The sequence below is a fragment of the Pediculus humanus genome, genomic scaffold, assembly GCF_000006295.1.
Source record: "Pediculus humanus corporis 1103172107544 genomic scaffold, whole genome shotgun sequence".
Taxonomy (NCBI): Eukaryota; Metazoa; Arthropoda; class Insecta; order Psocodea; family Pediculidae; genus Pediculus; species Pediculus humanus.
The window spans coordinates 117,256-133,323 of NW_002987159.1; the positions used below are offsets into that span (position 1 = coordinate 117,256).

Here is a 16,068-nt window from a genome sequence, read left to right on the forward strand (position 1 = left end):
ATAGAGAGAGAGAGTGAGAGAGAGAAAGAGATGGGGAGGGGGGAGTTTGCAAAAAATTAATTGCACGTGTGCGTGTGTGTTAGTAAATGCGAATGGAATTGTACACGTTTATGTGTAATAACAAAGAGAAAAAATTCAATGGTTAAAAAGGAAAAAAGGAATCAAAGGAAAAAATCAAAGGAAAAAAACAAAGGAAGAAATTATCGACATCGAAAAGAAAAATAATTTATAGTAAAAAAAAAAAAAAATTAACGGTTTTTTCTTTCTTTCAGTTTTTCTTCTTTTTTTCCCTTTTTAGGGGGGGGGGGAAACAAATTCGAAAAAATGAAATTATATTATTATTATTATTATTGCTATTGCTATTAACTCTTTCGAAGTGGATATTTAAACAAATTTGGATTTAAAAAATTGAAATGGTTTGGAGGAAGAGAGAGACAGAGAGAGAGAGGGAAAAGTTGTAGAAGAGAGTGAAGGAGGAGAGAGAGAGAAAAGGTACAGAAGAGGATGAAAGAAAGAGAGAGAGAGAAAACGACAATAAGGACCAAATCATTTCAAATGATTTTTCTCAAATTTTTTTTTTTTTTTTTCACTCTCTGTAAAATGTAAATCGACCATGATAAAAATGCGGGAAAGATGATAAAAATTGAATTATTTCCGGTTTGTTTTTTTTTTTTTTTTTTTTCGTTTCTTATTCAACAACCGAAAAAGTGAGGAAATCAAATGCGTAGATGTGTAAGAGAGAGAGAGAGAGAAAAAAAAATTTAAATGATAAACTTATAAAAGGAAGAAAAATCTCCAAAACGGGGAAGGAAGGAGGAGGGGGTGGGTGGGTTTGAATAATAATTTAATTTATTTGCGGCGTCGAACAACCGACAACAGAATTGAAATAAAAAAAAAAAAAAACAAATTTATTTATTAATTTGAATTCGTTCAAGGTCTTCCCCCCCTCTCTCTCTCTCTCTCTCTCTCTCACTCTTTTTCACCTTTCAGGTGAATATCATTAAAAAAACTGTTTGTTTGTCGAAAACAAACGTCAAACGTTAAAGATTAACATTCAATCAAACGATAGAAAAAAAAAAAAAAATTTTAGCAAAAAAATCATGAAACAAACGATTGAGAAGAAATCAAAGAAACCGACAAAGTTTTTATCTATTTATGTACTTATTTATGTATTTATGTATTTATTTATTGATTGTTTTTGTTTTTTTTTCTTTCAAACAGTTCATGGAAATCGTGGATGATACCAATCAGCTTGGCAGTACTTGCAACAATCATCTACAGATTTTATTTTCACGGTCATTAATTTTGACGATTTAGATTTGGGGAGAGAGAGCGAGAGAGAGCGAGAAAGAGAAAGAGAGAGAAAGAGAGAGAAGAGCATTTAATAAATAAAATTTTTAATTGAGTATATACATGTGTGTATATATATATATATATATATATATATAAATATTATGGGAATCCGTATATTCGCGTTCCTTTTTTTGGCAATGCAATTTATTTGGCCTAAACTTATCTGCAGTGACATGAAAGTAAACGACATAACAAAATCCCCAACGTAAAATCCATACGAAACAAACACAAAAACACAGAAACGAAACGAAACAAACAAACACAAACACAGAAACGAAACAAACGAACAATCATATTTAAAAAACATGACGAAAAATCCAATTAATAATAATAATAATAGATAGACTCGCGGGAAGAGGCAGGGAGAAGAAGAGGGGGCGGGGTGGAAATCAATAGCAATTTTTTTTTTTTTTTTTTTTTCCCCTACAGTTTTTCATACAGTAATTAATAATAATAATAATAATAATAATAATAATAATTTTTTTCCAATTCTAATCTCGCATAATAAAAATAGTAAAAAGCAATTTAATATTATTATTATTATATATATACATACGTAAGTGTTTTTATTGTTTTCTTTTTTCTTTTTTAAATTGAATTTTATTATTATCGAATCGAATCGAAAAAAAAAAAAATAAATAAATATTGATGTAAATCAAAAAAAAAAAAAATATATGTAATATGTTAATAAATAAATAAATAAATAAATAAAAATATTTTTCATTGTAATTTTTTTTTTAAATTAAATTTAAATTTAAATGCGCAAAACATATCATATGACTCGAATGAAATATTAATATATAATATATATTATATATACATATATATATATATAGATGTAGTAGTAGAATGGTACATTATGTTATGAATTATGCATATTATTATTATTATTATTATTATTTTTTTTTTTCTTTTATGAAACGTTATTTTTATTTTTAAAAAATAGCAGAGTGCGTACTTATTTATAAATTTTCAAAGGGAATTCATATTTAAATAAATAAGTAATAATTGTAAAAAATAAAAAACTTGTTTTTAAAATTGTGAATGTCAGGGAATAAAATGTATAATAATAGATAAAGAAAGAGTTTTTTTTTAAATATTATTCATTCTACTCACGTGTTTTATTTTTTTGTAAATCTATCCAATACGGAAGCGGAAACTGATAATTTTTTTGTTTTTTCCGGTTTTTCCGGCGAATCTTCTCCTTTTAATTTTTTCATTTCTTTTACATAAGTCTAAAATAAAATTAAATAAAAAATTAATTATATTGGATAATTAAAAAAAAATTTTTTTCCTTTTTTTTTTTAAAATGAAAAATGATTTATTTACCCTTCTGTATTCTTCTTTCATAATTTTTTTCCTTTGTGCAATTTTTACCGAACCTGCATTTCTCCCCGTTTTTTTCTTAGGCGTTATTTTTATGCTAGGAGCTTTTATATCCTAAATTTAAAAAATTTTAAATAGAAATTAAAGGTTAAAAAAAAAAAAAAAGAATGATGGACACCTTGTGACAAAATAAATTTACCGTTAGCTGTTTTTGGGCATCGATTATTTCTTCTTTGGTAGGAAGGTCAACTTTTAATAATTCATTAGCATCCCAAGTGATAAGATCAGCCGGAATCTAAAACCAAAAAAAAATTTTGTTTAAAAATTCAAAACGCATAATACGTTTATTTAAATTACCTTCGACAAAAGAGCTTTAACTTCGGCTTCTTTTCTCTGTGATTTAGTTTGAAATGGATTCGATTCTAAAGCATCATAGTTTGGTTCACCGCATCCAGGTACTAACATACTGGAAAATCCACCTGAATGAGCGATACCTAAAATATCTTCATAAGGACAAAATTCTATATTACGAATCATGTTGGAAACATTGTGTCTTAAATAAATTTGAGTTTCAGCCTCATCCTTAGTGCAATTATTTTTGTAAACTTCGATTAAATTATCCATAGCATAAGCCACAACTCCTTTATGACTTATCGAAATGCTTCTAGGAGGATGTCTTTGTCTATAATATTGAATTGGTCCATTTAAATTTCTAGCATCCCATAATTTAACAGTGCTATCTAGTGCAGATGTCATAAAATATCTGTAAAAAAAAAAAAAATCGATAAATTTCTGATAATATTTTTATATGAACATGACTAACACTAATGAATACTTACAAGCCTCTAGGATCAAAAGCAACAGAAGATATTGGCCTTTTATGACACAATTTTGAAATAGCTGGTTTTTTACTGTTTGGTCCCCAAAAATTAACAACCCCATTCGATTCTCCAATGCAAATCATTGCATTACCAGGATGAAGAGCAACTGTAGAAGAATTACCTCTATTGTTTGTGTACAATTGTTGAACTATTTTACCAACTGATACATCTAACCAAGTGACAAAACCTTTGGTACTCTGTAATTTTTATATTTATAAAAATAAAAATATTGATATTTAATATCAGTTTTTAAAAAATTTTTCTCGAATTTTAATTACCACAGATGTTAAAAGAAAATGATATGGTAAAAATAGTAGCCTGTAAACATCAGCCATTTGCTTCATACAATGTATTTCAATTCCTTGATTATCATAAATGTAAACCCATTTTTTTTGAGCGACGGCAAACATTGTCTCCTGGTGAAGCCACGATATGTCGAATGTTTCTTCCATGACATTCATTTCACAAAATAATCTTTTTCTAACCCAATCTATGGCTGCAACATGTCCTCTTTTACCACCAAGCAATAAATATCGTCCGTTTTTGGAATAATTCATTCGATATGGTCCAAAATCTAAATGTAAATCAAAACATTTTGAAGCGCTTAGAGGATCGACTGAATTTTTAATAACTTTTTGTGTAAATTGAGTAGTGACTTCATCGTCATCAGGAATTAAATATCCACTATCTTCGGTTAATAAATTTTCAGATTTAACAGCCTGATTTAATCCATATTTAATTTTTTTTTCACGTTTAGAAATTTTTGATTTCTCCACCTTCGTTATAACTTCTTTAACATTAGTGGGCTTTCCTCTATCATATTTCTTCAATTTTAATTTGTCAACTTTTAAATACTCCTTATCATTATCTGATTTAAATTTTTTTTTCTTTATTAAATTACTTTTAAGTGATTTATTTTGCTTGCTTTTCAAAGTTCCATCATACTTTTGAAAACGTTTCGCTTTAATTTTATTTCGTATTTTTTTCCTATTTCCTACGTTGGTTTCTTCTTTTTCACTAGTGACTTTAATAAAGTCATTATTACTTGTCGTTAAGTCTGTGTTCATATTGAAATTTTTACAAACTATTAAATGAAAATTTTAAAAATAACGACTATTTATATGCACATCGTATTGAAGTGAAAACCACATGTTAAAAATTTCTTACTCTAGGAGAATTTCAGAAAGCCAACCTAAAACGAAAAAAAAAAAATTTAGAGGTTAATTAAAAAATTTAAATAAAGAAAAAAAAACATTTCATTTTTAAATTTAACATTATTGTCCATTATTTTTACTAAAAAAAAAAGACTTTTAATTAAATCTATTTGTTAAATTAAAATAAAATTTTAAATTTGAATAAAAAAAAGTTGTTAAAAACATGAAATTATATTCAAGTTAAGAAAATTATTTAAAAACTTATTTTTAAAAAATAATTGTTAAGGTTCTATAAATAAAATTTGTTTTTATAATTTAAAAAAAAAAAACTTATTGTTAATATAAGTTTACATATTAATATTTATTCAAAAAAAAACTTGCTAATCCTCTTCCTTTAAAAACCTTAAAGTGTTTTTTATTTCGTGGCATTAGACTCAAAGACTTAATTTACGATATATTGTGAAAGAATAATATTTGAATAAACTTAATTGCAACATCGAGGTAAAGTATAAAAAAACATTTAAAAATTTTTAATTATTAATTATCTTATGTTTGTTAGTTAAGAATACATAGTTACATATTATTATTTAGTTCAAGTTCTCTTGTTTTTTTTCTTTTTGTTTACAAAATACAAATATCTGATAAGTTAAATGTTGTTATGGCTAGCATGTTATGTCATTCAATTTTACACAATTTATTTGTTTTTTAGATGTTAGAAGTTACTTGTAATGATAGGTTGGGAAAAAAGGTTAGAGTCAAATGCAATCCTGACGACACAATTGGCGACCTTAAAAAGTTAATAGCTGCACAAACAGGAACTAGATGGGATAAAATTGTCCTTAAAAAATGGTACACCATATTCAAAGATCACATAAAATTAGTTGATTGTATCCTTTTGTCATAATTTCATGCATTCAGATTATGTTTGTCCTAAAGTTTATAAATATTTCTAAATTAAATTAAACTAAAACATTTTTAAAATCAATTCTACAAAACCGTTTACAATAATTAATAATCCAAAATATAACAAAACAAAAAATAAAAATAAAAACTTACAATAATAATGTAGAGAAATTAATTATTATTTCAAGTTCATTAAAAAAATAATAAATTATTCAATTACTCTAAGTAACCAATACATACATTAATAATTAATTTGATTTTAAAAAGATTTTCATATATTCCACACACATGATAAATTTTAAAGTTTTGTACGATAGAATTTTAAATAGGATTATTAAAAAATTTTACAATTTGTACAGGTACTGAAATACAAATTATATGTATATAAATATAGCTGCTGCACACTTTTATAATTGACAAAAAGAAAAAAATTTATCTGTACCTGAAAAAAGAAAAATAATAATAATAATCGAATATCATATGAATATTTACAAAACGACTTATTATCTATTATAATAAATTGTGCATTAAAAAAAATTTATTTACATAAAATATATTTCTTAATTTTATTTTTTTATTTATTACTCAGATGAAATTCATGATGGAATGAATTTAGAATTATATTATCAGTAAAAAAAAAAAAAAAAAATGAACATTTAAATTATAATTTAATTAATTAATTAACAGAATCAGATCTTTCAATTTTTTTTTTTTTTAAATATACTTTTATCGAGTTTAATATAATTTTTTCCACATGTTCAATTCAAAAAGAAAAAGATTTATATGGTTAAGTTAATTCCAGCTCCAGATTATAAACATTAAAATAATTTTTGTTTTTAATTTTAATTTTTTTTTTTTCTTCAATTATAAAAAACAATTTAATTATATTAAAATTATATTAATTGAAAAAAAAAAAAATCATCATTTTTGGCTTTTTTTTTTTTAAATAATAATAATAATAATAAAAATAAAATTTTTTTAACATTTTAAATTTGTTTTTATATTTCCTCAAAGTTTTCATTTTACCATTTAAAGAAAATTCCAAAAAAAAATTAATATTAATAATAATAATAATAAAATAAAAATACAAAATAATTTAAGTTCGTTATAAAAAAAAAAAAAAAATTTTAACAAATGCACAATTATTTAAATAATAAGTAATACTAAAAAAAAAAAAAAAAAAAATTACAAAAAAAAATTCATCCATAACACAACATACATATATATATATAAATAAAAACTAAACCAAATTTTTTTTTTGTGTTTTTTTTTTTTTTATCATTATTATTATTATTTTTATGTATAATTAAATAAATATTTTCGTTTCGTATGTTGTTAATTTTTAATGAGGTCTAGAAAAACAAACTCCATCAAATGTGTTGTTTCTACGAAATCCTTGAACTGGAGAAGGTGCTGGAGATAATGGCATTGGCATCTCAAATACTTTTTTATTTCTATTATTCAAGAAGTCCCTTATATGTTGAACAATTAGATCAATCGCAACTGGAATTATAAATTTATATAACGACTTTATTATTTAACAAAAAAAAAAAAAAATGAATGACCATCGATAATAATAATAATTATAATAATTAATTAAAACTCGAAATGTATATTTTTTTTTTTTTTTTAGAAGGCCACCGAGTGAGCTTTTTTTTTTTTTTTTATTATTATTAATTTTCTTTCTTTAATAATAATAATAATAATATATATTCAATCGAGTATTTTTTATAAATAAAAATTCAAAATAATTAATAATTAAACTTATTTTATTTAAACAAAAAAAATTTTATTCATCAATAACAAATTAATAAAAAAATGATAACTACTTGTAAATGTCATTAATTAATCAATCATATCCCTATTTAAAAAAAAAAAATTATTAATAATAATATGATAAAAAACCACCAATCATATTACACCATATTCCAGAAAGTGATTCAATGAATAATAATAATAATAATAATAATATAATAATGAACAACATGTACGAAAATTAAAATTACAAAAAAAAAATTAAATATTATACGATTATTAATATAAATGAATCAAATTTATTAATAAAAAAAATTATTACACACCGGAAATTAAATTTATTTAATTATAGAGAGAGGGGGAATTATACACCCTCTCTCCCCCATCATATCCTCCCCAAATATATCAAAATTCATTTCGTTCTATTATTATTTATTTTATTTTTTTTTTTTTCTGTCTTTCCATTTTTTTTTTTTTTGATTTCAAAATTTATTTTTATATTTAAATAATTTTATTTATTAAAAAATGCATGAAAAAATTTAATTTAAATATACATACTTTAATTTTTATTAAATCTTAATAATAATAATAATAAAATTTATAATAATTTTTAATTTTTTTTTTTGAGCAATGAGAAAAAATTCTTTTTTACTTAAACGTATCAGTCAATATTTTCATTTTAAACTTTAGTCCCCCTCCCCCACACAAAAAAAGAAAAACTTAATTAATATTATTATTATTATGAATTTAAAAATTATGCGCATTTAATTAATCAGTAATAATAATAATAATAATAATAATTTTTTAAATTTTTTATTAATAATTATAGTATGAGATTCTATTTTACGTTTTAAAATTTTACGTTTTCTTATGAAATTTAATTTTTTTATTAAAAATTTTACGATACAAAAAAATTTCTTCTTCTTTTTCAGTCTTTTTTGATTTGTTTTTCCTCTACTAAATTTTTAAAAAAAAAAATTTTTTAAATGCTTTTTTACTAAGTTTGATTTCTTAAAACTAAAATTTCTCCTTCCCCTCCTCCTTCTTCTAATTATTAATAAAAAAACAATTTTTTAACACAAAAAGTTTTCTGTTTTTTTTTTTTTTTTTTTTTATTTGACAAATTTTATTTTATTTTGTCGCAAAAAATACTCCTCCCCTCCCCCTAATCCCTATAATAAATCCCTATAGATAAAATGTCAATCAATGTGAATAATGAATGTTGTCAATAATAATGATAATAATTTTTTTTTTCTTTTTCTTTTTAATCAACGTTATTTTAAATATATATATATATTTAAGCCATTTAATTTTTATCGAGTCATCGGCATTAAATTTGATTTGTTCCTGTAGGTGCAACGATGATTTCTGGAATGAAGAATCTTCCCTATCCGGTCGATGATGAGATTAATTGCAACTAAACAAAAATACATTAGGAGGCTAATGGTTTGCGGAAAGAGAAAGAGATAGAAAACAAAACAAAAAAAAAAAGAAAGAAAGAAATATACAAGTGTGTATGTGTGTGAGAGAGAGAGAGAGAGAGAGAGAGCATACACTTGATTTTTTTTTTTTTTTTTTCTTTGTTATAAACATTTTCTTCCCGCTTAATAAAAATGAGTAAACATAAACAAAAGATTCTTACGTTAAACAATAATAATAATAATAATGATAATAATAATAATGACAATAACAAATAAAACAAATTATTATTATTGAAAGATAATGAAGATGTACAAAAAAAATTGACCAAAAGCATTTTTTTTTTTTTTTTTTTTTTTTAATTATTGCCAATGATATACGTATAGAATGTTCTACAGAACAAAAACAAAACAATCATTCGAGTGTTTTTGAATTTAAAAAAAACCATAACATTCCATTTTGTATTTAAATAAATGCAAGTAGTTAATTAAAAAAAAAAAAAAAAAGAAAATGATTGGTTAGTTATTGCAAATATGTATTAGTATATGTAAGAGAATGAAATCGATTAAAATTTTTTTTTTTTCTTTCTTTCACCCGAGTGAAAACAACATATGAAGAAAATAAAATAAAAAATAAATAATGAGTACAAAAATTTTATCTTCACTCACCCCAAATATTATTTCCAAAATTATTCGAGTGTGTACATTAAAAATAAAAATAAAAAAAAAATATACTCTCCGATACACAATTTATATAAATAACTGAAATCGAATACTGATTCATAACATTATTCATTGAATTAAATGATACATCATCATATAAAACATAATTGTTTGTAACTTAATGATAAAAGAGTAATTTTCATAAAATTTTATGTTTTATACTTTTTTTTTTTAAAGAAAAATTTTCAAATTTCATTCGCAATCAATATCGAGATACAATATAAATAAATTTTTTTTTTTTTTTTAAATTAAAAAATCAACTGTCCCTTTTAATCTTAATTAAATCTTTTCAATATTTACATTAATAAGTACAAATTAAAACTTATAATGAATAATTTTAAGCGATTAAGTTATTGGAAAAAAAAAAAAAAGTAATAAACTTAAAATTAAAATCATTGCTATTATTAATAAACAAAGAGTCAACCATTTTGACATTGCATCAAATCGAAATAATTATACTCGTAGTTGATATTTAACATCATTAATAAGTAAAAATCTTTTAGGGGGGAGGGGGAGAAACACCAAAAAGCTACATATTTGAGAAACCAAGTAAAAAATATAAAATTCATGCTAAAAAACCTTTGACAGGTACACAAGATTTGCAATAATAATTGCTTGTTAGTATTACAAGAGAATCCATAAAAGAAACTTAATTTTTATATAGAGAATTAATATGAGAAGTTAAAACTCGCAAACTAAAGTTTAAATAATTTTTACAATTATTTCCATATAACAAAACTTTTTAGTAATTATAATAAGGATTGAATTTGCTGTATTATAATAAACAGATTTCAAAAATTAATAAATTTATCATAAAGCTTACAGAAAAACAAGAATTAAACCATTTGCTCTTGGCAAATTACTTAAAGTTTGCCCTTATAGAAAAAAAAAAAATTATAAATAACAAAAAATAATCAAGCAGAAAAATTGAACAAGCTAAATTAAAAATGACCAAAATTTTTTTTTAAAAATTTAAAATGAAATAAATACCATTTTAATCAGTGGAAGCGAATAAATAAAATTATTTAAAAGAAAAATTAAAAGTATTACTGTTAAGACATAATAATTATTAAATTAAATGTAATTTACCTGTGTTGTCAGCTCCCCTTGGAATAATAATATCTGCAAATTTTTTCGTCTGAAATGAAAAAAAAAAATTTTTTTTTTTTGTTTTTTAATATTTATTTTGTAGCACAATTACTAAAATTATAAATAATGAAAATACTCACAGGCATACAGAAATCTTCGAAAGCTGGCTTAACAAAATTCATGTATTGACTTAATACTTGATCTAAATTTCTACCTCTTTCTTTAATATCTCTAGGAACTGGAAAAAAAATAAAAATTGTTTTATAAATAAATAAGTTTCAAGTTCATTACATGCCTGCAGTTTAATTTACCTCTTCTGGCTAATCTGGTATCTGAATCAGTGTCGACAAACAATTTCATGTGAAATAATTCTCTAACTTCAGGAAAATAAAAAACTAATATTCCTTCAAACAACACAACATCAGCAGGGTAAATTGTTGTAAATAGATTTTCAGATCTGAAAACATAAAAAAATTTTTTTTTTTTTTTTTTACAAAGGCATTTTTATAAATTTTTAAACTGATATGCAATTCCTTTTGATAACTTGCCTTGAGTTTGTTGCATAATTGTATACAGGAATTAGACATTTTTTACCAGCTAGAATATCTTTCATGGTTTTTAATATTAATACGTCATCAAATGCATCAGGGTGATCAAAATTAAAACAGCCTTTATTAGCTTTCTCTTTTTCAGGAGGTGTCAATCTTCTATAGAAGCAATCTTGACTAATTGTGACAACTCGTCTTTGTGTGTGGTCCATGTCTGCTTGTCCAAGTTTTTCAATTATTTTTTTACAAACGGTCGACTAATAAAAAAATTAATTATTACTTATATATTAAAAAAAAAAAAATTTTCTTCATTTAAATAAACAATCGAATTTAATAAAAAAAAAAATTAAAGAAGAATAAATGCAAGCAGGAACCACATTTTTTTTTTAATACCATCTTGAAATGGTTTCAACAGAAAATTAAAAAGTTAATGTTCGGGAAATAGACAATAATTTATTTTTTAATAAAGGAAAGAAAATTAATCAGGTTTAATATTAATGATAATTTTTTCTTTAAAAAAAAAAAAAAAAAAAAAAAAAAAGAAAAACGTCAAATAACATCATACTTTTCCACTCGCAGTTCCTCCGCCTACCCCTATAAGAAAAGGAGTTTTTCCTTCACCATTAATACACATATTTCCGTTTTGTTTTTCAGCAGGAATACACGTTGAAGTTTCGATTTCTTCCATAATTAATAAATTGACTTTGTTTCATTCGTAAAACACAAATTAAATAACTAATAAAAGTGACTTGTTTATTAAAAAACATGCATCCTCATAAAAAAACAAAAAAAAACAATTTCATAGAGTAAAAAACTTTTCACGTCGTCACGAAAACTCTAAGGAATTAATTTTTGAATGGTATCATTGTCGAGACCTTATAACTATTTATAAACTTTTTATAATTTTCGTTATTACTATTATTATTTTAATTTTTTTTTATTTTTATAAATGCGTATTAATAAATCATCCTATGTAATAAATAAAATATCCTATTAGCTAAAATGAATATGATCAGTTTTTAAACAAAAAAAAAAAATTACGAAGCCAATAATTAAGTATAATGTAGCAGACAATATTAGCGAAATATGGCACCTACTTGCTATAATGTTTGTTTTTTTTTTTTTTTTTTCTTTTTCTTTTTTTACATCTCAGTGAGTTTGTTTTACGGAATTAAATAATAATATATCGATTTGATTATTCCAAATGATATTTTCAATAATAAAAAATTTTTTACGAGTTTATAAAAATATTAAAATTATAATTAAATTAAAAGTATGAGTTCCATTTTCCACAACAGAAATTTTGCATTAGTTGGAGGATTAGATGAACATATACAAACATTGAAAGAAATGCTTATATATCCCCTTTTATATAGAGAATTATTTGATTCGTTTGGAGTTCAGGCTCCTCGTGGTGTATTATTTTACGGTCCACCAGGTACAGGTAAAACATTAATGGCTGGAGCAGTTGCTGCGGAATGTAGTAAATGCTGCAGCAGAAAAGTTTCTTTTTACATGAGAAAAGGTGGAGAATGTTTAAATAAATATGTCGGAGAATCGGAAAAACACCTTCAAAACCTTTTCACCCAGGTTTTTATTATTATTTAATTTGAAAAAAATTAACAAGATATATAAATTAATTGATAGCATTTATAACAATTTTAAAATAATATTTTAGGCTTACAGTACTCGGCCCTCGATTATTTTTTTTGATGAAATTGACGGTTTGGTACCAACGCGTTCAGAACTACAAGAACAAGTACATGCTAGTGTGGTCAGCACACTTTTAGGATTAATGGACGGTTTGGATTCAAAATCTGAAGTATTTGTTATTGGTGCCACAAATAGAATAGACATGATAGATCCAGCTTTAAGAAGGCCCGGTAGATTTGATAGAGAATTATATTTTCCTTTACCCCCCTTAGAAGTTTGTACCATACAAAATGACTGTCAAGTTACTCTCTTGCATAAGAGAGGAAATGGAAAACCGTTAAAATACTTTATTTTTAATTTTAGTCAAGGTTTGAAATATTTAGAATACATACATATCAGTGGAAAAATAAACCGAGCGAATCATTATTATTAAAATTGGCGGCGGAATGTTCTGGATATTGCGGTGCAGATATTCAATCTCTATGTTCTCAAGCCGTCATGCAAAGTTTCAATCGTAATTTTCCACAAGCGTTAGACACGACAAGAAAACATCTCGTATCTCTTAAAAATGTTACCGTGAGTCAATTTGACGAATCGACAACAAAAATGGGGGGGGGAGGGGGAAAGCATTAAAATTTTATGTGAATTCTTTGTAAGTTTTTAGGTAAAAGATGAAGATTTTTGGGACGCAAAAGAAAAAATCGTACCTGCAAGTCAAAGAATATACATTTTACCATCGAGGCCTCTTAGTTCTGACATAGAACCGTTACTTAAAAGAAGTTTAAACGAATGCATTAACGAAATTAATAAATCCTGTCCGTTTAGTTTCATGTATAGAAACGGAGGGTAACGTTTTTTCCTTTTTTTCTCATTTAAATAATTAAGTTCTTAAAATTAAACCACCCCCCTAAGAAACGTTTTTTTTTTTTAAATTTTCCAGTGAGCCGAAAAAAAACAAAAGCATGAGTTGTCCGAGATTTCTTTTATTGGGAGAAGAAGCACATATTTCACACGTGGCTCCAGCCATATTACAATTTTTCGATCATCTTCCGACAATAGTTATGGATTTGGCAAGCATAAATAACGATCCGAATAGATTTTCCGATTCTAGTTCGTTGGTACATAAAATAGAAGAAGCACGACAAAGCATGCCAAGTATAATTTACCTTAGAAATATAAATTCCTGGTGGAATTTAATTGACGAATCTGCAAAACAAGTTTTAATATTGTCTTTTGAAAGTCTCGACATGTCGAGAAACACACAAATATTCATTTTCGGAACGGCATCTTGTGCATATAACGACCTCTCACCGGAAGTAAGAACGTCATCCATGATTTTTTCCATTCATTTCCTGTAAATAAATAAAATAAAATAAAATATTTCAGATTAGAAAAATATTTTCGAGTAAAAAATGTTACGAAGTTACCGAACCACAAACGGAAGAAAGGAAAAAATTTTTTCGACAAGTTTTAGTTGATAAAAATTTACTTCCGCCACGAAATTCAGAAGGTTTTTTATTATTTATCATTTTCTTTTCTTTTCTTTTTTTTAACGGACATTTTGAAAAAATATAAATAATAATAATAATATTTAAACGTTTTGTTTAAAGAATCTATGGTTCAACCGTCAAATTCGTCAAACGTATCAACGACGTCGAACAAAAGAAAATATTTTGTCGCAGGTTTGCAAAAATTGAAATTTTTTAATCTTACGACGACACGAATAAAAAATTTATTTATTTATTTATTTTTTATTTTATTTTTAGAAAACGAAGACGAACCTGCGATTTCGTTAAATCAAAAAATAAAAAACGTTAATTATAAAAATTTTGAATTGTTTAAAGGTGGAAGGTTAAGAAGTGGGAAAAATTTTAGAGATTCAAATAACGCATTGACGACAATAAATAAAAAAATAAAATTAGAAATTCAAAATAAACAAAATTGTTCATTAAACGGTTTGAATATTAGCAAAATAATGACGATTTCGATATCAAAAAAAAAAAAAAAAAATCGATAAATAATTCACCTTTTTTTTTTGTAATTTTTGTTCAGACATACTTCCGGGGAAAAATACGGAAACTAAAGATGTTATTGTCGATGTTAAAAAATTAGAAAAATTAATTGAATCCGCGGTTAAAGTAACAGCAAATTCAAATGTTAAATCAATGGTTAAATTATATGAAGAATTGGAAATTGTTTCTTTACGTTATTCTACAAAGTTAGATAGGACGACGTTACCGGAAGTAATTCCGACTTCATTTTCCCATTTCATTTGTTATTGACATCTAAGACGATGATAATAATAGTTTTTTTATTTACGTTTAGGAATTAGAAAGAGAAATTATTATATTTAATCCGACTTAGAAAAAAAAGAAGAAACAAAAGAAAAATTATTATTATAAATGTTTATTATATACGATGATGAAGAAAATGATTTCATAAATTGATTTATATAAAATTATTAATCGATTTTAAAAAATTTTAACTTTCAACTTCGTATCTTATGAAATTTATGATGGAAACTCATAAAATAAAAATTTCAATTTAATTAACGAACAAAAAAAAAGTCGACACTTCAAACCGGAAACAAGCAAACGTGATTTTTTTTCGCATTGTAAAACCAATCGAACGGAAATTTTTTTGTAAAAAATAATAATAATAATTATTATTATAATGATTATATTATAATTTTTTCCCGCGACTAAATCTCAGATGTTTAAAAAAAAAAAAAAAAAAGTTTTCCATTTTGAAAATTATTAAAAAAATCCTATAATAATTTTAATAACCTTTTTTCTTTTCTTTTATTGTAAAAATGTATCATTGGAGTATTTGAAATACGGAAAACTACCATTATCATTATTATTATTATTATTATTATTATTATTATTATTGTTTAATTTTACGCAAACGCAATTTTTTTTGTTAAATTTTGTTTTTTTATTTTTTATTTTTACATTGAATTTTTTTAATAAAACGCCTTAAAATTTTTGTTTAGACTTTTTGTCAACCTTTCAAGCGCTTAAGTTTGCATAAATTAAAATTGTCTTTTTTCCCCTCATTAATCTTATCAAAAACTTATAAGAGCATTGATGCAATGTTAATATTTGAAAGGGATAATGATAATAGTCCAATGAGATTTTTGTATTAAGGCTACGAAAATACACGGGCGATTATTTTAAAAAAAACTGAATCTGAAAATTAATCTTGATTCGATTAACCAAATTTAAAAAAAATTAAAAAAATAAATACAAATGTAATATACATT

The 16,068-nt window shown here is 23.9% G+C and overlaps 4 protein-coding genes across 4 annotated transcripts; 2 read left to right on the top strand and 2 right to left on the bottom strand.

Annotated features, from left to right (window-relative positions):
• Positions 1-2,474: 2,474 nt before the first annotated feature.
• Positions 2,475-4,627, bottom strand: Phum_PHUM195480 (WD-repeat protein, putative; the record flags this gene model as incomplete). The annotated part of the gene is made up of 7 exons (XM_002425344.1): positions 2,475-2,588; positions 2,683-2,793; positions 2,879-2,974; positions 3,037-3,442; positions 3,519-3,757; positions 3,839-4,384; positions 4,559-4,627. The coding sequence occupies 7 exons, from the start codon at positions 4,625-4,627 to the stop codon at positions 2,475-2,477; spliced, it is 1,581 nt and encodes a 526-aa protein (XP_002425389.1).
• A 796-nt stretch (positions 4,628-5,423) lies between these two features.
• On the top strand, positions 5,424-6,250 carry Phum_PHUM195490 (uncharacterized protein; the record flags this gene model as incomplete). The annotated part of the gene is made up of 2 exons (XM_002425345.1): positions 5,424-5,601; positions 6,207-6,250. The coding sequence occupies 2 exons, from the start codon at positions 5,424-5,426 to the stop codon at positions 6,248-6,250; spliced, it is 222 nt and encodes a 73-aa protein (XP_002425390.1).
• Positions 6,251-8,685: 2,435 nt separating this feature from the next.
• On the bottom strand, positions 8,686-11,838 carry Phum_PHUM195500 (uridine cytidine kinase I, putative; the record flags this gene model as incomplete). The annotated part of the gene is made up of 6 exons (XM_002425346.1): positions 8,686-8,789; positions 10,603-10,651; positions 10,743-10,840; positions 10,914-11,059; positions 11,151-11,407; positions 11,716-11,838. The coding sequence occupies 6 exons, from the start codon at positions 11,836-11,838 to the stop codon at positions 8,686-8,688; spliced, it is 777 nt and encodes a 258-aa protein (XP_002425391.1).
• Positions 11,839-12,425: 587 nt separating this feature from the next.
• On the top strand, positions 12,426-15,167 carry Phum_PHUM195510 (uncharacterized protein; the record flags this gene model as incomplete). Its single annotated transcript, XM_002425347.1, has 10 exons — positions 12,426-12,740; positions 12,829-13,077; positions 13,167-13,379; positions 13,468-13,649; positions 13,744-14,119; positions 14,190-14,313; positions 14,414-14,485; positions 14,570-14,758; positions 14,856-15,046; positions 15,129-15,167. The coding sequence occupies 10 exons, from the start codon at positions 12,426-12,428 to the stop codon at positions 15,165-15,167; spliced, it is 1,950 nt and encodes a 649-aa protein (XP_002425392.1).
• Between the last annotated feature and the right edge of the window lie 901 nt (positions 15,168-16,068).